Genomic DNA, 24541 nt, shown 5'->3' on the forward strand with positions numbered 1-24541 from the left:
ATAACTGCGGGGGATAGGGCGTTCCTTCCTCTGGGCGATTCTAAGTCTCCTTATATGCTTTTCTAATTCCTCCCCCGATAGCTCCCCTTCCTCATCTGTAGATCCTCCTTGCTCGGACCCCCTCTCTGAGGTCCTAGCAGAGGATCTTTCCTCCCGGACATCTTCCAGGACTTCCTCCCCCTCTCTTATAGCCTCTCTGCAGCTTGGCTTATCCTCCTTAAGGCACCCCCTGACTAGACTCCATATAGGAATCGTCCCTACTGGGAGCGGTTCCACTTGATCTGCTTTGCGCAGATCGTTCCCTAGTCTTTCCCACAAGGGGGCAGTGATCCTTCCCTCATCCAAAAACCACTGCGCATGCTTCTCAACAGTATGTAAGAAAGCCCTCGCGCTTTTAGCCTTTAATGGAGTTCCATTAGCCCTTAGGAGTGCCCGGAGTGGTTCCTCCGCCCGCATCCTAGACACCTCTGAACCCATAGTGCAGAGGAAAGGAGGTTGACTCTATTCTAAGTTGAGGTTACGTGCGCCCGTGCTCGTACCCCTGAATTGAGTCTCCTTACAGCCTGAGAGTCCTCGCTAACTGGTTTTCGTCGCTTCCCGCGAACTTTAGTCTACGTCGCTTTACCTGCGAACTTTCCACAGTGCTCTTATTCTTTCGTGAGGAAATGCAGAAACATATACAGACTAAGACAGAACAAGACAAGGAACACAAAGGCTAAACACCCACACCACAATTGCTTGCATTCGCACGACCTGATGTTGCTTTCGCTTTGTCCCTGACCATACTCACCACTCTCCAAAATGTCAGTCACTCGTGTAACTCTTCCAAAGGGTGTCCACTCGGATTGCTGCAGGGTAAGAAGTTCCACTCCGTCCTCGGACGCCAGGTTTCAGCCTCGTCCCGGGTTTCAGCACCAGCTATCGCATCCCACCACCTAGGGCGACGGCAGGAGAACGATCACCGAAGGCCTGGTTCGTTAGGAATCTTTATTATGGGAGTCCAAGCATCCATCTAGCGAAAGGCAAAAGCAAAAAACAACAACCACAACCACTTCCTCCAGGGTAGCAGCTTATATAGCATATCCCAACCAATCAGCTGACTGATCACGCGCCAGGTTCAGTCTTATTGGAAACATGTGAAAAGCATGCTATGAGCACGAGCACGGAAATGGGGACAAGCCAATCATGGAGACTTCCTTATGCGCTGAGCTGTAGGGCCAGGAGGGGTGGTGTCTAGGAAGCAGGCGCCATCTTTAGGGCGTTGTCCAGCTAGAGTGGGGCTCAGCCTTGGCCGTAGGCCGGGCCCCCACACTTAAATCCCTCAAAGTCATCTGAGAGTTGGAATCAACTTCTCCTAAGCTTTTGTGAATGTTGATATTTTGACCTTTTCCCATAAATCATGAGTATTCTTAATGGCATCTAGAATGGTGAATCTTTCCAGAAGGTTTTCGGTTAACTTTGCCCAAATCCATCAGAGGAATCACTATCTCTGGTAGCCTATAGCCTTAGAAAATGTATTTCTTAAAGAATAAGACTTGAAAGTTGAAATGACTTCTTGATCCATGGGCTGCAGAGTGGATACTGTGTGAGGAGGCATGAGAACCATAGTCACCTCATCATACATCTCTACCAGAGCTCTTGGGGGACCAGGTGTGCTGTTAGCAACCGATATTTTGAAAGGTATCTTTTTTTTCTGAGTAGTAGGTTTCAATAGTGGGCTTAAAATATTCAGCAAACCATGCTGTAAACAGATGGGCTGCCATCCATGCTTTGTTGTTCTATTTGCAGAGCACAGGCAGAATAGATTTAGCATGATTCTAAAGGGCCCTAGGATTTTTGGAATTTAAAATGAGCACTGACCTTAACATCACCAGCTGTGTTAACCCCTAACAAGAGAGACAGGCTGTCCTTTGAAGCTCTGAACCTAGGCTTGACCTCATCTCTGACTGTGACCGTCTTGGATGGCGTCTTCTTCCAAGAAAAGGCTGTTTCATCTACATTGAATACCTGCTATTAGTTAGAGTAGCCACCTGCTTTGATTTTCTTAGCTGGATCTTCTGGATAACTTGCTGCAGCTTTTCCATCAGCATTTGTACTTGGGTGTCATGGAGATGGCGTCTTTCCGTAAACCTCATGAACCAGCCTCTGCTGGCATCCAGGTTTTCTTCTGCAGCTTCCTTATCCCTCTTAGCCTTTCTAGAACTGAAGAGAGTCAGGGCCTTGTTCTGGCCAGAGACTCTGGATTAGACTCTGGATTAAGGGAATATTGTGGCTGGTTTGATCATCTGTCCAGACCAATAAAACTTTCTCTGTATCAGCCATAAGGCTGTTTTGCTTACTTATAATTTGTGTGTTCACTGGAGAAGCACTTTTAATTTCCTCCAAGAATTTTTACCTTTGCATTCACAATTTGGCTCTTTGGTTCAAGAGGCCTAGTTTTCAGCCTATCTCTGCTTTCAGCTGGTTGGTGGAGTAGTCAGAACACACACAACATGTATTGACTAAGTTTGCTGTCGTAGAGCTACAGTTCACGATGCCCCAAAACAATTATAAGAGTAACATCAAAGACTGCCTATTACAGATCATAGTAACTAACATATCAATAATGAAAAAGTGAAATATTGTCAGAATTACCAAAGTGTGACACAAAGACAGGAAGTGAGCCAATGCTGTTGGAAAAATGACTCCGATAGACTTGCTTAACACAAGGGTGCCACAAACCTTCAATTTGTAAAAAATATAATATGTGCAAAGCACAATAAAGCAAAATACAATAAAACCAAGTTGCCAGTAATTCAAAAAGGGCCTCCATAAAAAAAAAAATGTATCCATTCTGCCTCTTAATGGTTCAGTTGAATCCTCTCTACTCTTCAGAAGGAAAGTCCAAAATTCTGTTACTTTCTTACTTTTAAATCTAAGCTGTAAAATTCTGTGACTCTTTTAGAAAGTGAAAAATGACATTTAGTATACTGGTGCTGCCGAAAAATGGACATGTACATTAGATGTTTGGGTTCTCTGTCTCATGCTTCCTTTGAGTTGTGGCCAAGCTGTGAAAATAGCCATCAATGTTCTGCAGACCTACTGCAGCCACACAGTGCTGGGTCCTCCTGTGAAGCATCATCTCAGGAGAAGGATTACTGGCATGTCCTGATAAGAGATAATATTTAAGCTCTAAATTGAACACTTCTCTGAAGACAAACTGCTGTTTAATGTTAAAGATTTCTCCTCTTAGTCTGTAAATATAAACCTGAAATGAGACTGCATCTAAAGAAGCAATGAACTACCCTATCCTGGTTATTTTTAGTTTGGCTGTAATAATTGAACCTCTGTGGCCTTAGCCTTCTCTCAGTCAAGGGGGTGGGTGTTGAATGATCTCAAAAATCCTTTCTCACACCGAAGTTCAATCAGAGGAAGCCAATAAAATGTAACTAAATAAAACCATTAAAAAATTTGCACAAAGGAGAACTTTGCTTGTAGATTTAAAAATTGTGATAGAAAGATTTGGGGTAGAGTTAAATTTTATCTTGGGGAAGATAAACATAAAACATAAAAACATAAGGGCCATGTTTTTAGAATAGAAGAAATAAGTTACTTAGCAAATTGACTATGCATTAACTTTTGTGCCCTGGTGACAGAATTAACTTTCATAAGGGAACTTTTGCATAAGTATAAATCAGATCATTCAAGAAAAGAACTCTTATATAAATAGTGGGTTTTTCTAGGTTTTTCATTATGTATCATAGACTTTTTAAGGATCCATTCTTCTCATCTTATTGTACTTCCTAGACAATGCTAGTGGTAAATTGCATTGACACCATTAACAAGAGAGTCCTGTAGCACTAGGAACAGTTCCTCAAGTGGAAAGAGGTCATCTCCAGACATTGCCCGTAGTGTTGTGAACTTAGATTTTTATTTAATAACTGCTTTCCAAAACTGTAAATGTGCATTTTATGAAAAATTTTAGAATCCAAGTTTATACAAAGAAAGTAAAAATTATCGACAACTCCCAACCCAAGCTAGCCTTTGTTAATGATCGTCTGTACCCTTCCATATTTCCTACTTGATAACGGAAGTCAGTGTGTATTTAACTAGGGCCCATTCATTTGTGAATTGTGTGCTTGTGTCCATTTTTATGTTGGTATTTTTGTATTTTACAAACTCCTTACTATATAAAAACTCCTTACATAGTAAGGAAAGTAACTTTCAGTGAGTTTATCACTTACCTTTCAATTATGTGGCATTGCTGTGTGGGAGTTGTCTGTGTCCTCAGTTTTATGGTTTCCATAATGCTTTCTGCCTTTGATGATCTTGATGTTAAGGTTTTCAAAGTTATATATTTACTCATTTTTTTCCTGGTATTATGGAATTTAGTTTGTAATGAAAGATAGTTTTTATTCTGTTTATTGATTAGTATTGTGCTAATATGGCTTTTGGGTTTAAGGGATAAACATGCCTCATCTGCCCCATGTTTAGTGGGGCCTCGCTGTCAGGGCACACATCAGAGGCTTCTCTAGGGACCAGCCTCCCTCTTTGCCCCTGAAGCAGCAGGACCTCACTGATGCTCCCAGTCTTAACTGCTGCCTCCCTGGGCTGACTGCCACTCAGCTGTGGCCAGTGTCAGTGTCAGGACATGGTCAACAGATAGGTGAGGAACAGATTAGGGCCATGCCCTAAGGAGGCCTACAGATGGGCCGTTTTCCTTGGACAGAGATGGAAACTCTAGCAGCCACCATCACACACCTGCCCTTAAATGGACTGGCAAGTGGGTGATCCTAATGAAAATTATGGTGGGGATGAGAATCTTCTCGGTTGGTTTGTTGTGTCTAGAATAGTTTTTATAGACTATGACAAAGAAGATTAAAGATTTTTCTCATGTGAAATCATTTTTTCAAGGATTAACTGTCCTTTGCCTGTATGTTACAGTAACCTGAGGTTATGCTCTCCTTTCCTAATAATGAAATTCTCCCAAATGACTAGCCAGCAGTATTTGTGAATGAGATGGTTCATGCTTCTCCTGCTCCAGCCCCCCAGAGGAGCCTGCCTTTTGCTAAGTTAGAATAGGATAGAGTGAGTAAGTTGGAATAGGACATGTCTGAATTAGAATAGATAGATAGGATAAATTAGAATCATATGATCTGGGCCCTCCAATCTCTTGTGCTTTCTCCCCGTAATGTGCCTTTCCTAGTACACAGACCTGTAATCACCCTTTGATACCCACTTAGATGAGTAAGATGGTTTTGAATTAGGAAAAACATGGTGAGGAATAGAACAAGGAAAAAAGCAATCAGTTAGAAGATCTGGATGGCCTGGCACAAGTCATTTGACTTCTTGTTAACAAGTCCCTTGACTTGTTGAGCAGAGGGAGAGTGATGCCTGCCATACAAGCCTCCCCAAGTTTTCCTGAGATCAAGTGAGATAATGAATATAAAAATGCCTTGTAAACTCTCAAGTGCTTAGGCAACTTTAATTATTATCATCATTTCCATTCTTACCTAAAGAGGAGTTCATTTAAATTCCATTAACCAGACTAGCACATTGCTAGTCATCTTACCCTCCCTCCTAGAAGCGAGAAGAATACCTGGTACTATCCATCGGCACATATTATTTTCCCTAGAAGCTCCAGCACCCTCATTTTTTGTTTGTCTCCACTTGCCAGCCTGGCTTCACTTTGCAGCTATAAAAGCTTAAGTACCAAGAAGTAAAGTGATAAACCCCCATTTGGCCAGCAAGTCAGAGATGAAAAAGGGGATTCAATAAGAGCATAAACTTGTCACCTTCAGTGGGAGCTCCTTTAATCAACAGCCAGAGCAGGAGGAAGGAAAACAGGAACCACCCCGGTGGAAAGCCTTTCTCGCCAGCAGCTGCCAGTAGATCCACAGTGAGAGACGGTTTTGGAGGAAGGGCCCAGTCACTGCTGTGAGGCACAGAGGGGTTGGCACTGTAAGTCCCTAAGAGCTCACACACACATCACAATGCCCACAGCAAGAGCACAGAGTTCCGTGTGCAAGTGGATTATGTTTAGAAGTTCATTTAGTAAACATGATTTAGAATTCGATACTTGTTTTCCCAGGGAAACAGTGTCATAAATGGATGAGGCTCCACAGAAACTGTGACTAGCATGAGATAGGAGTCTTGGAAAGGGGGTCTTGCTGTCTGTGTTCAAGGGGAATGGGGAGAACTATTTGGTCTGCCTCCCTGGGCAGAGGGCCAGCTCTGAGCAGAATTTTAAAATAAGACAGTTGTCTATGATGTCTTCTCTCTGGCTCTTCTGTCTCTCTCCCATGGTGACCAGGGCTATGGAGGGCCCCCTTCTGGGCAGCCCTACTGCCTACTGCCAACTTACTTACCCACCTCTCTCCTTCCTGTCCTGTCCAGGGCTGCTCCCTCAGCCACGGAGGGGTAAGGAAGAGATCATCACCTGAATGAAGGTCTGGTACCCTTCTTCCAGGTGTTAGTGTTCTTCAACCACAGGCCTCTGTGGGGCGAGGTATTTTTTATAGAGACCCCCAAATGTGGGCTAGCTCTGTCTGGGGTAATTCCCATTAAGTTTCTCACTATTTTTTAAAGTTATTTCCCTTGTACTTTAAAACAGGGCATTATTAACCTATGATTCATGAATTCCTTAAAATTAAAAAAAATTTATGCATTTTTATGTTTTTCTGGTCAAAGATAAAAGATTTCATTCAACTCTCTGAGTGGCCAAATGCATCCACCACCCCATCACCCCAACTTGAAGAAACGCTGATCCCAAACCTACCAATCCTTTAAAGCATACAAATTTCTTCACATGTGTAAGGCCCCAGAGACTTTATGGTGGGGCCCAGGGTTGTTCAGGGCCTATTTTTAGGTTCTCAAGGGTTAGGTGAATGTAAACTGGAAAATCCCTGTGAAATGTGTACTTCCTGCAAGATAACTTCCTTGATTTTTTTTCACTGATTTCATTTTCAGGTTAACATGCTTTGTAACTATTGGTACTTCCCTAGATCTGCACAAGACAGTTGCATAGTCATCAATTCAGAAGAGAAGAAAACTTTGAAATAATAATATTTTAAAAACCTAGAGTGTTCCCTGCCTACCATGCACAGTGTCATCAGCAAGCCTGTGCTACACCTTCATGGGCGGCAGAGAAACAATGCTTGGAAGAGGGGCTCAGGGGCAGAGAGCCTGAGTGAAGCGAAAGCTCTGTCATCCCTGTGACTTAGCCTCACCTCTGAAATGCGAAAGGTCATGTTCACCTCGTGGCGTCTCCTGAGGACTCATTTATCAGACGCCAGTCCCTGCAAGTGCCTGGTGTGGCATCTCAGTACAAATGTCTTCCACCACTATCATCTCTAGAGAACATGACTTCACAGTGGAATTCATGAAAGGCCGCTTTCCCTTCTGTTTGCCTCTGTTTGCTTCAGCTAGCTTGAGTCAATACACATGTAAGGTTCTATGTATTCTTTTAATGGTTCAATACAACTCCATCTCCCCTCTTTTACCCTTTTCACTTCCTTAACTTATCAGTTTTTAAATAATTTAAGAAAATACTAGAAATGAAATTTGGGGAGAAAGGAAAACTTCTTCCTTGTTTTACGACATGTGGTTTCTACATGGCCACATAGCATCATGGGCTGAGATTGTGGCTGTTGTCCTATTTCATGCTCTGCTTAGACTGCTTTTCTATAAGTAACTCAGCCTTTCATGTCATGTCACCTTTGAAAGTACTGATGCTCCTGAGAAATCATGAGGCTTCACACTGAAGTTCAAGAACAGCTTTTCTTTTTTACTTATTATAAAGCCATAAAAAAATCTAAAGTGGTCCTAGGTTTATACTTTCATATTATTACTCACCTCCCCCACAATAAGCTGATAATATATTGCTTTTACTCTGCTTTTATTGTTTTCAAAAGGCATTTATTGTTCACAGAGCGCTGTCACATACAATAACTTAGTGCAACAACTTGAGAAGAGATTGTATCAGTATTGAACCTTTTAGTTTTCCAGGGACAGGAAGGCCAACTCAAAATGGCTCAGCAAAAAGGGAAGGTTTTTGGCTCATGTGCCCAAAAAGTCCAGACTTAAGGTATGGCTTGTTGATCAGAGGCACAAAGAGTTATCAGAACTGCTTCTCATTCTCTTTTGGCTCTGCCTTCCTGTTTTGGCTTCGTTCTCAGCCTCTGTGCAGAGGTTGGCCCTGGCAGCTGCAGGTCTTTGGGGAAAGAGAGCAGGCCTCTTCCCAGACCACCCAAAGCCCGTGGTTCTCTTCGGGGTTCATGAATTCAATGCTCTGATTGGCCTAGACTGAGTCATGGCCCATTTCTCCATTCAGGCTTGGAGACAAAGCCTCTTGAAATGCACGGACATTGGATGGGGACTGGGGATGTGATTCTTCAGATGAAAATCTGCATATCATTCCCAGGGAATGAATGAGTGTCCACTGTGGAAATTTTATTATTGTCCCTTTTCTCTGATGTTCAGAGAAGTGGAAGGGTGTCCAGATCTCACAGGGAGGTGGTGATGAGCAGGAGCAAGACCCAGGGACATCAGACTCAGCATCCTGTACCCTTTGTCCAGCTGCATCTCTGACCATGATGGCAGTGGCACGCTGGGCACAGCAAGGGAGAGCAGCACACGGGGGCCAGGCCTGCTTGACTCCGTTCTGCCCCCAGCTAAATGTGTTTCCTCAGATCCTCAGTCTCTTGGGTCTCATTCTTCTCATCTGTCCAACAGGGACAATACCTGCCTGTCAGATGCTCAGTGAGGCTCTGATGAGATGTGGCGAAAGGGACGTTAGTCATGTAAGCTCTCTACAAATGTAAAGCATCCTTTCCTTCTGAAAAAAACCATAGGTTTGTGTAGGCACCAGGTTTTCTTTTACAGTAATGTCAAGAAAATGTGTTGAGTGCTTTTCAGTTTCCAACGTGTGTTCCATATACCTTGCTGCATTTAAATTTCCCAAACAATCCTGAAAGGTAGGTGAGAAACCATCCATCAGGGGATTGAGAAACAGGCCATGGGTTAAGCAACTGAGTACCAGAGCTTGGCCTCCTGCCCCTTGCCTCGGTGCCCCACCTCTCATCTCAGGAATGTTAGCTTGATTTGATCAACTCTGGGCGTATCATTCCCAGCAGATGTGATCACAAGGAATTCAGAAACAGTAACATTTTGAATGTGACCTAAGAAGGCATAATCTAATATTTTACTATGAATTCCCCACTTTTAAAATACTCTGATTAGGTTATTAATCATTTTCTTTTGGGAGTGAATAGAACTGAATCAGAAGAAACTCAGGTACATAACCATGAGAAAATAGATTCAGTTCTCATAAAGACCGAGAGGACCACATTACAACAGGTAAGTACTACCATGAGAAAACTCTTAGTGCACCGAAGACTTTTTTTTTCTCCCTTCTCCTTTTACTGCCATCATATGAGGCAGGATATTCTGCAGTCCTGGAGCAAGAGTTGGGTAGGATAGCTCTTGTCATACCCTTCCATCTGTGGCCATGAGGGGTGCTGGGAGCACCACACCGGGGCTGGCAGTGTCGTTGGTGCGATCTGTGACTGGGGTGCACCCACAGGGCTCTTCAACCAGCAGCTGGTTTCGTGGCCCCAAGGATCTCCCCACTTCAGTTACAACCTGGATTGCTACTGACACCCAGGGCCTGCAGCCAGGTACTTGAGAGCTGACAGTAAGATTTTCCCAACTTTAAGTCAGGAATGTCCAGATGAGTAGTGGTGTTGCCATCCATGCTGTTTTCCATGTTGAATAAGGTCCCTGGAGTGTGCCAATAATGGTATCAACTGCCTCACCAAGCTGTCTGGAGGGTGACATTGATGAATACAGGCATAGCTTCTGAAACAGTGCCTGACACCCAGTCAGAGCTTGGCATATGGCAGCTGATTGCATCCCTCCAAATACACCTGTTCCAGAGTCCTTGCTTACTTACTGTCCATTAGCCACCTCCCCCAGTCAGATACCACCCCATTTCTCTGCTCCCCCTTACTCAAAAACCCTTCAGTAGTGTTGTCCTTCTCCGTGCCAGCCAATACTGTTAGCTACCCTGACATTTGGCTATTGGGTATTTGAAAGGTGGCAAGTGTAGATTTCAAAGACTTAACATAAAAATATAAAATATCTCATTCTTATATTGGTTACATATTGTAATAATATATTTGGGTTCAATAATGTGTATTATTGAAACTTTATTTCCCCATTGTCCTTTTACTTTTTTAGTGGGTCCATAGGAAATTTAAAGTCATTTACAGTGCATGTTCTGTTTCTACTGGAGAGACCTGGTCTCCACTTCCCTCTAGAACCCATCCCACAGAGGTGTGGGTCCAAGCACATCACCAGGAACAGCTCTGTCAGGTGACCTCCTGCTGGTCCATTTCCACTGCTGACTGCTCAGCAGCGTCTGACATGGTTGTCCAGTGCAGCACTTTGTTCTCTTGCCTCCAGGGACATCATGTTATCCTGACTTTTCTCTTTGCTCGCTGATGGAGGATTCCCTCAGTATCCTTTCCTGAATCCTCATCTTCTCATCATCTCTTTTCTCATCCAGACACTCTCCATAGTGGACTCCATCCTGACTAATGCCTTTAAATACCATCTCTGGGGACTTCACAGCTCTGTGTCTGCAGCCCAGACCTCTCTCTTCTGGGAACCTGTGTGTTAATTGCCTGCTCAGCCCCTCCATGTATATACCCAGGAGGACTCTTCAGGTTTGCCTCCCTAAAACTGCTTTCTTGGTTCCACTTCCCCAAGCCCACCCCTCTGCCATACATCCTAGATTTGTAAAGAATAACTTTCATCCAGTTATTAAACCACAAATCTAGGAGTCATCCTTGATGCCTTTCTTCCTCTCACTAACTACATCCAATCAATTGGCACATTCTGTTGGGTCTCCCTTCAAATTATATTTTGCATCCAATGACTTCTCGCCACCAGCAGCCGCCTCTGAGACCCATCATCTCTGAGCACAGCCTCCTCACAGGTCCCCCTGCTTCTACCTTACCCCCCACTGCATCCACGGTGATCCTTTTAAAATGCCAAGTCACTTTTCTGTTTGGAATCTTCCTGGAATAAAATGTGCTATCCTTATAAAAGCCACCACACATGATTTGCCCCCTCCTGACTCTCACCACACAGACACACACACACAGTGCCCCTCTTACCTGCTCCCTGAACCCTTCCCCTAGTTTGCTTTCCTGTTCCTTTCAGTGCTCAGAGTCCTGGGGGTTCACGCATCTCTCTGCCTGCGGTGCACTTCCCCGAATGCTCCTGTGGCTTGTCCTGTGTCCAGGTCTCAGGGTAAAGCTCCCTTTCTTACCCAGAGCAGCCTTCCCTGGTCACCGTACCTGAAACATCACCCCCAGGACCCTCTAGGGGTCTATTTCTCCTCATAACTCTGTCGCCACCTGACACCTCATCTGCTTGTTTGTTTCTTGTCTTTGCTGTGGGGTGGAAGCCTTCCAAGAGTAAGAGTTATCTGGGGGTCCATGTCTTTTCCCACGAAAGCCTCAAACAAGGCTCAGTACAGAGGTCAGTGTTGCCTGACTGGGTGTTTCAGCTGGATTCTGCTCAGTTATCAATTCTGTGCCCCTTCAGGGCAGAAGTTCAGGAACTCTTAGGTATCAGGACACTTGGAAACTTGCCTAAAATGCCTGTGCCTTGACCTCACCCCCTAGAGTTCCAAATGCTGAGGATTCTGGGGTAGAATCTTGAGCATTTTGGAGCAAGCCGTCCTGATGATTTTGATGCCTGGGGCAAGCAGACCACACTTTGCCAAGCACTGCCCTGGTGTACCAGTTTACCTTGGTTTAAATGCCACTCGGCTCTGTTGAGTGTGGTTACATGTATATCAGCAGTTCTTGACTCACCTGGGAAGCTAAATATAGATGTCCTAGCCCTGCCTCAGATCCTGTGAATCAGAACTTCCAGGGATGGATCATGGGAATCTATATTTTTAAAACTCCCTTGGTGCCAGTCTTCCCACTAGGCTCTGGGAGCCCCAGCTGTGTTTTATGGACTCCAAGGAGATTATAAAGTCAAGAGCAGGTGTTTCTTACATCTTTTTGGGCCAACTTCGCTCCCCAACCCTCACTAATCCAACAGAACAATTCTGTTCAAAAGTGGTATCCATTAAGTCTCTGTGGAGTGACACCGTGTTTGTCCACAATTTCAGCTTGCGTTTGTCACTTGGACATCAGCCAGGACTTGTACTACATTCCAGTTCAGCCCATTCTCTGATTAGAGGCTGGAATCATGTCTTAGTTGCCTAACTCATTCTGGTGGGGGCTTTCTTTGCAGTCCTTTCTCTCCAGCAATTTCAAATGCGTTTACCAGCGCAGACCAGCAGCACTGAAGTAATGTCAGCCATCATCACGCTTATACACTCACTCGTTCAACATTCCCCTTGTACCTGTCCTGGGGCACATGTATCCCAGCTGCCCTCAACCTGAGGGCGCATCACTGGTCTCCACAGCATCCCCAGGGATGGAGACAAGGGCTGACCCCTTGCCCTGGGTGACTGCCTGGGCTGCTCTTCTGCCTAGTGGGCTGTCTCCTTAGATGAGACTTCCTCTGGGCTGGAGGCCTTGCCCTACTTCTGCTTGGTTTTGTCATGGAACTTTTTGCAGTTTTAAAACTAAAATCGTCAAAGTAGTCCCCAAAATAATAATATAAATGGAGGGGAAGGTGAGGGGGTCAGTTGACCAGGGAATGTATTTGCAAAATTTTATTCCTTGGCTAGACTCAGAGCTAGCTTCCGATTGTGAAGACTGTTTGATGAAGGTCCAAAGGAATCCTCTTGGTTGACCAATTTCTTAAAATACCTGAGTCCCCATGGGGCACTCACTCTGGACTTTGGATGGCCAACTGGAAGCCTTTTTGAATGTTTTGGGTTTGTCTGTATTCTTTGCAGAAGGTGTCAGGGCCATCATTATTCAGGGCATAATCTAAATGGAAGAAGTAGTAGCATCAAGATAAGCCTAAGAGTTATTAAAAACTTCTCAGCACACAGTCTGCACCGTAAGAGTTTTGCTCTGGATAAGCCACGGATTGCATTTTGGGGCCAGATGTGAAGCCATTAGTAATCAAGACAACTCCCTCGGGAAATCCTGTTCCCAGGTGATAGCTGCCTCCTTTGGAAGACTTGTTTGGGGGGCCCCAGGGGCTGTGATTTAGTGACAAAGGGGAACGTAGTGCCCCTAGAAAAATAAGAATGAGAGATTTCTAATGAGATCTGACAGTTTAAGGATTGAAAAAGGAGGCTAATCTTTTTTTCCTGCCCACCCAGTCTTTATACAAATGTAAATGTAGCCTCCTTCAACAAATTTCCAAATGTGGTTTTAATTTGTAAGGGGGAGACCCTGCCTTGCTTTTCTCTTTCTTCTTTTTCTTTGAAAACGAAGTCGCAGGTTTTGCACCTTTTGAACTAGACATTTCCTTCTGTCACTCTGTTACTTTTTCTGTTGTCCTTTTTTCTTTCAAGGACATTGTCCCCCATTTTTTGTTCTCAGAGGAATTTAGGATGAGGGTCGATTGTCCTGTAGCTTAAAGAAGTTTTTGAAGTTTGCATAGGAAATACATGGTGCTCTTTAAGTTTTAAAAAAATAATAAAGGCAGTGATTGAATCTAATGTGAGATTTGAAGAGCGTCACTATCGTGGCATCATACTTCAAGTGGTCTACGCAGTATCCATTGTTGTTATTTATGACCCTGTCTGCCTTCCATTGTGGACTTCTTCCAGCCTTGGGGAATTTACATCATTCCTAATAGCAAAAGGCTTTCTGGTTCCCACAGAGTTGTTCAAAGCCTGACTCATGCTCCTTATGTTAATTGTTCAGCTCTGAAAATACAGCACTTACAGGGTGTGGTTGTAAGGGGAAAATCTACTGTACTTATAGGGCATGTTTAGAAGTGTTTCACACATAAATCTCAGTCTCTCTGTCTGATTTAACTTTTAAACTGTAGCTATATTTGGTCAACTATTAAGTCTCGGGTGGGAAATGGGGAGAAGCATCAAAATGTAATATAATCCAAGAAAACCTATAATATTTTCTGTTCACTAACTCTTAAAACTGACTTGGGTTAACTGGATATGACTTTGAGCAATGTTGGTCTGTGGCTGAATGCATACGCAGGGTGAACAAGAGCTAAAGGCTGGTACCCAGTGGTGCAGGGAAGTGATTGGACAAAGCTAACATCTACCCCAGGGACACCCAGGTGTGTATGTACGCCTGCCACCCACCAGGCTCTCTGGGGCTGTTGTTAGCAATTCCAATATCATTCTAAAGCACAGACCTACTTGGTAGTTTACCAAAATTCTTCCTCATGGCAGCAACATTTTGCTGTGGAATTTGATGGAGAAAGGGTACTTAGTGTCCTGTGAAATGAGATATGTTAGCACCTTGTCTGGGTTAGCTACCTACCAAGAAAAGGGAAACAATTATGAAGTGTGAAATGGGTCAGTGCTGGCAGAGGTGAGGAGGTTTTTATATTTTCTAATTGCTCTCTTTTGAAGTTCCATGGAAACATGTAAGGATACATAGACAAATAATCTGTAGAATTCTGTAAAACCATGGTATCTTCTTCTGTTTAAGAAGAAGAAGAAAACAAAACTCCCAGTTTTTTAGTAGCTAAGAACAACAAATTCCAGTTTTCAAAGTACCAGTATTAAAAGGATTAATTCTTGACCCAGTCTTGAGTATTTTTGGAGGCAGAGAAAATATGGGGAATTCTTAGGATAATCAGGGTACAGACCACTGAACCACGAATTTTTTCTGGAAGATCAAAGCTCACAAACATGCCACTGCCTGGCCCCATGACACAGCTTCATCACATTTGGGGGCACAGACATCAGATATGGGCCAAGAGTTCCCAGGTGGTTTGGAATTAATGTCCTTCCCATTTCAGTCTTGTATGTAATATTAGTGTATGAACTGTGTGGCTAGGAGTCCAAAAAGTGGCAGTTTACCCCAAAGTTCTAGATTTAAAAAAATTGAAATACCCTACACTAAGCAGTTGTATTTAGTCTTCATGAAAATAAATCTGTTCACTGAGACATTCAGAGTATAACTGTTTTTTCTCATGTTCAGCTAGTCGATTTCTGGATGAACCTTTGTTATCTTTTGGAGTAGACAGAGCTCTCTGTGGTGTGTCTCATTATTTTGCTGAGTGCACAGAAAGTCCATTTCCTCCTGGTTCAAAGCTCAAGAGACATGTTTTAAAAGAAACATAGGTTCAGCATGTTTCCTTTTTCTTATTTTTGACTGTCTCTATGTATGGATCCATAACCTGAAATCTAGAATTCAACCTGCAACCTAGTCACGAAGCCCCCTCTGGCACTGACCCTTCTCTGAGTCACATAATTGCTCTTCCACCTTCCTGACTCTCTTTCTCTTGCTTTCTGGACAATGGGATCAAGTCCTTGCTTCACAGGTGTGTTGCAAGGAGTGACTAATTCAAGTGCTTTGAAGATGAAAAGCACCTGTTGGTAGTGTGTTTCATATAACTTTCGGAGTAACTGCAGACAAATCTAAAAAAAAGACATTCCTTTTCTAAGATGCTTGTTCCAAATCTAATATAATTATGATAATCCTCATGCCCCTGATAGCAACAGTAAGAACAGTGTGTGTGTGTGTGTGTGTGTGTGTGTGTGTGTGTGCGCGCGCGCGCACGCGCGTGTGTATGTGTGTGTGTGTGTGTGTGGTGTGTGTGGAGGGGGGTGGGTGGGTGTATGGGTGTGGTGTGTGTGTCCAGACTAAAGCTTGGCCAAAATAAATATTTCAGCTTCAGTGTTTTGAGTCTGGTGGTTTAAGAAATTTCTTGCCATTCACAAGCCTACAAATAGATGTTGAAGTCAAAGTCTCTAGTCTCTAAATTCTGTGCAGCCTGTGCTTTGGATGTATTTGAGCATTTACTTATGGGAAAAAATAATGTACATCAAATTTAGGCAATACTGACCCTTAACATCTGAAATAAATACCTATCTGCTGCCTTAATTAAAATATGAACTCCATTACAACTTCATTGATAACCGAGTGATGAATAAACAAAGTGACTCCTGGTGTATCTGATGTATCCTAGTGTAATGGAAAACATGAGGACTACTGATTGATTGATTCTGCATTTAAACATGCACTTGAGGATTTTTCTAGATTTGCCAGGGAAGTAAGCAAGGAAGAAGGGTAACAAATGCCTACTTTTTCAGGTGTAGGAAATGTGGCAGGGGGAATTTTGAGGAAACCGTGCCTTCGCAGCTTTGTAAACAAAATCTTTCTTTGTTTTAGTGTGAAAAGAACTGAAATGAAAAGCGTCATGAGCAAATAACGGAGCAGCAGGGACATTGTGGCAACAGCTAGTGACTCAGTGATTGCAGAGATAGCAAGGAGGGGTGACAGCCAGGCTTCATCCAGACCCCTGTTGGAGTCCACCAGACAAGCAAGGGATTACATAAAGGCAGCTGAGAGCCACTGGGGACTTCCTGTTCAAAAGCTGAGAAATGTTCGTCAGGCGCAGCCAGAAGACATCAGCAGCCAGCAAAAACCTCATCCTGGGGAGCGGTTAGAGACGGGACTTCGAAGCGGGAGCCCTGTCTGTCGCTGTGAGTCAGCATCACCAGGTCCAAATTAAAGTCCACGAGGGGCCGGAACACAACAGAAATGCAGGAACTGCAGTTCTGCAGAAGACGTCGACCGCCCCAAGAGCATTTCTCTTGGAAGCGATCGATTGGTCCTGAGAGAGACGGCAGTGGGAGACGGCAGAGCTGCCAGGGTTCTCCCAACTTGAGAGCAGTTAGATCCGGAGTTACTTTTGAAACAAGACTTGGCACAAACCTCGTCTAATGAAGAGTTGCATGTTTTGCAAACTCTGTCCCCCAAACATCTTGCAAAAACTGAGCCAGGGAAGGCACAGCAAACCGGCTCAGTCACGAACACTGGAAGTTACCCACAATCCAGGGCAGTCCAACCAAGGAAAGAAAGAAGCACAAAAGAGGCCACTGACTGGAGAGGATGGCAGTGTCGTGGGTGAGAGTATGGTGGCCTCGCCTTTGGAGGGGCGGGCAGCAGTGTGTATAGACGCTGTGATCGTTGAGGGATTAGCAGGATTGTTTTAAACAGAAAATAGGTATTTGTGTTAGGGCTAGCTTTCTAAGCGGTCACCTCCAGGAGGCCATGTGCTTTTTCTCACAGCACTGCCACTCTCTCGTCATACTTACACCTGTCTTCAGAAAGTTAAACAGCCATTTGCCTTCTCAGGGACAACACCGCTTGTCAAAGAGCCACGTGAAGAAGCCAGTCAGCTGTCTCTGTGGCACGTCACTGCCAACCATGTGCCGGGCCCTGTAAGGCCAGGCATGGTCTGCAGTTCAGTTCTGGGACAGTTGATCCTCCCTTTCCTCAGCCCGAGCAGGGTGGCAGTGAAGGGACAGGCTAGTGGTTCTCCACATCTGCTCCTTGGACCAGCACCTGGAATGTGTTAGAAATGCAGCTCATGGACCCCACCCAGGCCTTACTGACTGAGGAACTCTGGGTGATCCTGAAACGTGTTCAAGTTTGAGAACCACTGGACTAATTGGAGACTCCCTAGTGTTTATTTCCTCCAACCTGACTAGCATGGCATCCAGTCAATCAGCTGGGGCCCATGTGAGGACATGCACACCTGCTCCCTCAAACTTGTAAAATACCTGGCTTCAGTGTAGGAGTTGCTCTGTTCCCAGGCTCTACAGCTTGGTGTCTACAGCCCCAGGATGCTGTTACTTACCCTAAGAATTGCTGGCAATTGAGAATTAAAAATTGAGTACAGATAACTCAGCCCAAGATTAGGGAAGACATGGGAGAGGCTTCCCTGTCCCTGCCCTTGCCCCCACCTCCAAGATTTTGGTTAGGCTCAGCAAGGACTAGACCCCAAGGGGAATACAGTGGTCATAGTTTCCAGTTTCCCATTTGCAAGATCTCACAGGCAGTTTAGATTTCAAAACAGGAACCTTCCATTTGTAGCATCTCCCTCTCTTGTTTCCAGTGTGCTTGCTGAAATGTCACATAGTGAATCATGGCCATGACTTAATTTTGGATGGACACCTACACTAAAGGTTTTTTTAACCCAATTTCATTCTAAAATAAGGAAAAGACCATACTCAAAGGCTACCCATTGAATGTATCTTTTTCTGCTCAACTTTGGGTGGTCCTTAGAAGTAATAACTCCCTAGTAACAAGGAAAATCAAGTATTTCCCAGAAGTGTTGGAGTTAGCAGAAAAATGACCCAGAAAAAGTCCAGTGAAATAAAAAAACATGAAAACAGACACAGTGTAGGTCCATGCTCAAGACTATAATTAGTGGTCTCTCCCAGCTCATTCTGCCTTTCCCCACTTGTATTGTAGAGTAAGACTCATTAAGAGGCAACCAAGTTTCATAGCACCATTTTGGATCGTGAAGTTTAGCCTTGATCGCCATGACTGGTCATGGATGTAGATGCTGTTCCTTTGCTGCTCCAGACCCTTTCTGGAAAACCGTCCGCTTCCTGTGGTCCAGCCTCACCAGCCCCACCAGGAACGTGGCCCTGCCCACTGTTGACCTTTCCTTTTCCCTCTTAGGCTTTTTTCCTACCCGCTAGCTGACTCCAGTCAAAGGGTTCTATAGGAGAAAAGGGAGCCCAACAGAATGATAATCACAGTAAGGCAGATTCTGCTCATCCAGTAGAGGTAGACTGCACAGAATGGAAACCTCCTGAGAAAATGCTGGAACTTTGACTTCCATGGCCCATTGGGGGACCTTTCTCTTAGGGTGGCCGGTTTTCTAGGTGGGCTCTTCACTGATGGCGGACCACAGTGTGTCATCTAATTTTCTTTAACAGAAACAGCTATTGGAACAGTTTAAACAGGACACAAATAGTAACCCAAGTGATAAACCGAGTAACAGCAAGCTCCCTGGAAGAGTCTGGAATAAAAAGGACAGCCATTCAGGAACAGTGGCTGCTGCCCGTGCCAGAGCTACAAGGAGATGGTTGCACTGGAGGCACCAGAGCAAATTTTTCTAATGAAATTAACTTCTTTTCATTAACCTGGGCCCTGTGATTAAACCAATACTTGTAATGATTTCTTTCAAGAAAAGTCTTGGCTTTGAGATTCAGTATATTTGTGAAAATAGCAATTACTGTGACCACAGAAGGAAAATGACCACTGTGGTTGCATATTGACATGGCCTTGCTCATGGCCACCATGTACATGGGGTTTTAACCAGATTGACAGAGGGAACAGGGCTCCACTTCTGTACTGTGGCACGTGTTTGAGGAACTTGGCCGTTATGCATTTCCTTCCATGTGTATGAAACACCCCTGGATCTCTTTACTTGAGTGGTTGTATGTTTCCTTGGATATTTGAAAGTACAAAGTGGAAAATGACTGCCAGGTTTTATTGTCACTTATTTAGATGGGAAATGAAGAGTTCTCTGCTGCTGGGAGTGATAATGTGTTTTGATATTCTTAATAATCTTAATAATTCAGCATCTGAAAACCTGAGACTCCGTCAGTATTCTTAGTCAAAAAGAAAAAGTTCTTCAACCACTTAATAACCAAATAAAATTTACATTCATGTCCTGGAATTCTGATGTTTGGAAGAAATGTGAATCCAATTTGATTAATGTTACAACTTAAACTCCATAATTTTCTCAGTGTCATGGCTTCTAAGTCACATCCATGTGCTTTCAAGTGATTTTTAAAATAGATTGATGTGGGTTTTTTTTTTTAATGTCTGAGAAAAGTCAGTGTTATTTTTCTAATGCATTTTTTTCTTTGTCCCAGGACGTTAACTGTCATCCATATATGCATTTGTTAAATGTAAAGGAGTGAGCATTCGGGGGAGAGGAGTGAGTGTTGCACATTTTTGCTCAGTTTTTTAATGTTGAAGAAGGAGGAAATACATTTCATTTTATGTAAAGCAAAAGTCCTAAAAAGCCTCTGTATGATTTCTAGAGAATCTAGCTTGTGTCTGAATGTGGTATCTCAAAATGTAGCTTGGGGACAACAATGGGAACACAGCTTATTGTTTGCTTTTGGTGTTAGGTTTGGATTGTAGCCTGAATTGTCGTGCATCTCGTGGTCTTTGATTTCAGAAAGCGCCTGGTGAGGGCAGAGCACCAGGGGGAAGACACCTCTGTGCGCAAAGGCTTGAGAATGGCCTGGGATAGCAGCATCGCCAGTCCCAGTTTCCTCAGTTCCTTCTTGGCAGACCCCACTATATTTTTTCCACAAAATTCTCGTGAGCAGCCTTCCTTTTGAGGTAACAAATATCTAAGAGTCAGAAATTCTCTGTTCAACATGCTATGACTTGATTATGTCAAGATCATTTTAATTTCTTCCTTTTCTTAGAGGAAATTTCCATGCTTAAGATGAGAGAGTTCGTTCCTTGTTATTGAAACACTAATGAATTGAAACACATTGGAGCACATAAAAAATTAAAAATTAAGCTGATTTCTGTTAAATAGTTTAAAGCCCTTCCTTAATACAAAGTAAGTTAAGCATTGTAAGATGAAGTTAATTCAGATAATTACTCAGGATAGGAGTCTAACTATATATATCATTGGTATTACAATTTAATGATGTCGTTAAATTCTCAGAAATCTGCAGAACTGCTCTAATTTGGTTTCTCTCTTTATTTAACCAGACAAAGAACAAATATATGTCAGTGTGTAGCTTAGCAGAGGGGACATGAGGGGGTGAAATTATTGCCTTAATTGTTGAGAACTACTCAGTTCTGGGCTTGAATTTCATCACCACATTCAAATAAGCTTCATTATGTAGCATAATATTGCCATGTGTTAATAATTACCATTGCAATTACTTACTAAAAGGCTTGATTCTTTAACTAAACAAAAATCAGTAAAACCATACATTTGGTCCCAAAGCCTCTGATCAGACAACTAGAGGTGTGGGTTTGACAGCTGCCCAGAATAACTTTGTTCAGTCAAGTTAAGAAGCCAGTGACTTTAGTTATCACCAGGGAAGCTCTTTTTTTCCCATTAGCCTTATCCTCTCATTTGTTTTCTTTAAACTGTTTAAATAGTTGTACATACCTGAAAGTACATGGATGAAAGGAGTATACAGCAGAAATGAACCTGTTTTGTATATAAAAATTAAAATTGTTTAAAAATATTAAACCAGTGTATAATCACTTTTCTTCAAAACAGGTGAATTAACCCCAGTGATATACAGCCAAAATACCTCCACTGAACATGCTATTTAAAATCATATTTATTTGTTAGAGGCATTTTTTCCTCCTTGAAGAAATTCTGAGGTTTTGAACACTGTTAAAACCATCAGAGGAGCTCTGTGTTTGAATTGTTGGTCCTAAAGATTTTACGTTTGGAAAAAAGTGTGTAGGAGGTTGTGATTCACTTGGCCCCTAAGATTTTGGGGCTGTCTTTCCATTACAGATATGTTCTTCCCTCTTCTCTCAATTGTGAGCTAAGATAGACCCCTCTTGTGAGGGTTAAAGTATGTGACCTTGACTCCTTTCCAGAGAATCTTGACATTTCCCAAGTGGTTTGTTTCCATTTTCTAAGTGGATCTAGTCCTTGTTTCATCACTGAATGACGTCCTGGGCCGATTCTCTCTACACTGCCTTTTATGACAAGATCCCACACCTCTCTGCTTGCTTGTAAATATATTTCCCTTTGGATCCTGTACATGATTTTTCAGGAGCCTTTCAATATCAGGGTAGAAGAATACATTTGGATAGCTGTGTATGAAATGCTGAGAACCACTGCAATCTGTGAGTAAAACCCATTTCTTCTTCGTGTTTTGGCCATGGCAGCACGCCGAGCAGCCTCACCAGCAGAAGAGCTGTCCTGCCTGGCTGTGGCCTGGACTGGGGATCCAGGGACAGCTTGATGAATGGGGCCACAAGCTGCAAACCCTGGGTTCAGGCTGCTGCTTTGCCACTAATTGGCATGTGTGTGTGTGTGTGCTTCAAGACAAGTCACTTGATCTCCCAGGCCTCAGTTTCTTTGTTTGTCGAGTAAAATTATCTCTCCTATTTTAAGTCCTGTAGAACCCTGAGGTGAATACACGACTCCCATGCATTAATTCTTCCATCCATTTAAAAACAGGTTCTTGACACTGGACACACACTGGAATTACCTGGGTAGCTTCTAGTTAAATCAGAATCCTTGAGATTTGGCCTGAGTCTTGGAAGTTTTAAAAGCTCCTCAAATAAAGACTCTCATAAGAAGCCATAGTTAAGAATGATTGTTTAAAAATCATAGGCTGTGTGTGTGTGTGTGTGTGTGTGTGTGTGTGTGAAATACTGGATGTCAAAAGAGGCAGGGTATGCTAAGAGCGGAGACTCCTCAGGAGAGAGGCTTTCTGCAGATCAGAAGTTTACTACTTTTAATGAATGGGAAAGGCTTTGGTTACAAAGTGTCAGCATGCATACATTTTAATCATCCAAAGAGATGAGTTTTGCTTTCTCCTTGACGTTGCTCTATGCTCATAATGTTGCTTTACACCAGACACATCAGAACACAGCTCCAATCTCTGCCAGCACTGAGCAATTGCTACCCTCATACAGAAGAGGAGTTTTTAAAGCACCTAAATAATTGTCTAGGATTTGCCTTTGATCCATGATCATTAATATCATTAATAATCTCTAAAGAAGTGCGTGTGAATCTTGAGTCCACGTTTGGCAGGGCAGTGGAAGAGTGAAGGCTTTTAAAATAGCTTGGCTCAGAAAGTGCATCTGAAATGACCCTGTGGGAAAAATCAGGAGAATTTCTTGTCTCCAAAGGATTACCTAGGATGAGATGCTGACCTTGTATTTAGTTCAGTTACATTTCTTTTAAAACCTCATTCATTACCCAGCCTGATTTATGTTGGGGGCTGTGGGAGGTGGTGTACGGTTTTCATATCTGTGTTTTGTTTTTTCCACAGTTCCCTAAAGATCATAACATATCCATGCTTCTTAAAAAAAAAGAAAAAGACCAGCTTCTTCATGAGATTTACTACAGCTTTTCTTGCAGAAACTAGAGCTGAAGAATTCTCTCCTCTTCAGGCTTCTAAGGCGATCAAACCCCAGAAGGCCGAGTGCACAGGGTGAGCAGAGCGCTGACCTCTGCCGGGGAGAGGTCAGTTCCGCACACAAGACTCAAAAGGGAGGAAGAAAAAGCAAGGCCTCAGCAGGGAGTTTGACTTGCTTTAGGGCAGAAGAGATTTTATAAATAAGTTCCCAGTCTCCCACGCCCTCTCACCAGCTCTTCTATTACTAGTCCTGTCTCTGTGCTTACACACATGCTCACAGGGACACACGCACACAGATGCACTTACTTCCACTCACTGCCTTTCACCCCTCTCTCCACCTGCCCCCTGGGACTGTGGACTTACAGACCCTGCTCCGGAGGAGGCAGGTGATGGGTTGACAGGGGATTTTTCTAGACCCAGTGGCTCTTCAAGGCCTTTTCTGTTCCTGCTTAACATGCTCAGCTGGTGAGAAGCATGCAGAGAGTTCTTTCCCAAACCCACTCTGGGTGCCTGGGACGATTAATACCAGCCCACCCATTCCTGATGTCAGAAGGAGAAGGTGGAACGGTCAGTCAGGGTGACTTCCAGCCTTGATGTGGCCGACTAGGCATTTAGGATGGGTTCCAGTAGGAGGAGCCTGGAAGGTCCCTCTGTGTGATGCCAGAGTCAACCAGGGCTCATGAAACGACAGCCCTGCCCTGCTGGGTATATTCCCCTTATAAGGCTTTCCTGATGAGCCTTTTCCCAGTGCCTTCTGCTCAGCCCGGTGACCCTCCAGAGCAGAATGTAGGCTGCCTGGGCAGAGCCTGGGGCGTCTGGAGAAGTGCCAGTGGGTGCTCTCCATGAAAAGTGCCCACTGATCGAAAAGCACCTCAAAAGAGCTTTTGGCATCTGAGCTGCAGGGCATTTGCTGCTGGGGTTCTTGTTCTGATGCTAAGAAGAATCTCTCGCTGGAAGAACTTTCTGGATCTCCTGTAAAATCTCTATACAGGCTCAGAGATAGGCAGACTGTCCATTCATCTGTGGACTTTCAATATCATATCAGCCTTGCTTTCTCTTGAAGATAGTATTTCTCATACTGGTTTATCAAATTGCATTGTTCTGGGTCCTGGTTGTGGAAATGATTTGGGCTGTTATCTTTTAGGTTCATAAGGTCTGCTTTCAGGTCCTGGTAATATTTTAGAAAAGCTCACTGCACTTGAGAAAAACCTGAACTTTCTGCCCCAGGCTGTGCATGTTCGTCTAGGCCAGCTGCCCCACATATGAAGGCAAACTTAGAAAGAGAAGATGGTATGAGAGAAAGTTGGGCTTGATACTTAGTTCCTTCTCAGTCCAGAGGAAATGGCCATTGCGTAGTGAGGACAACCCGGAGGGACGGTCATTGTAGGAAAAGACTGCTTGGGGGGAGGGGCCATTACAAAATATTTCTGAGAGGTCCAATCCACCGAAAAGCTCATCCAGAAAGCAAGGCAACCATTATCAGATTTCATAAGGGGAGAAACTGGCCCGAGACTGTGTGTCCTGGAGTTGTCCCAGACCAGG

The 24541-nt window shown here is 43.7% G+C and overlaps 1 protein-coding gene across 1 annotated transcript in view; it reads left to right on the forward strand.

Moving 5' to 3' along the window:
* SLX4IP (SLX4 interacting protein) overlaps positions 1–19587 on the forward strand; it is a 215876-nt gene extending 196289 nt beyond the window's left edge. The window contains 3 exon segments of the mRNA XM_073236941.1: positions 15126–15231; positions 16278–16924; positions 16927–19587. Of these exon segments, the coding sequence (XP_073093042.1) occupies positions 15126–15231; positions 16278–16924; positions 16927–16991 (818 nt within the window). The 3' untranslated portion in view covers positions 16992–19587.
* Positions 19588–24541: the final 4954 nt, after the last annotated feature.

Source organism: Manis javanica, chromosome 5 (assembly GCF_040802235.1).
Source record: "Manis javanica isolate MJ-LG chromosome 5, MJ_LKY, whole genome shotgun sequence".
Classification (NCBI taxonomy): domain Eukaryota; kingdom Metazoa; phylum Chordata; class Mammalia; order Pholidota; family Manidae; genus Manis; species Manis javanica.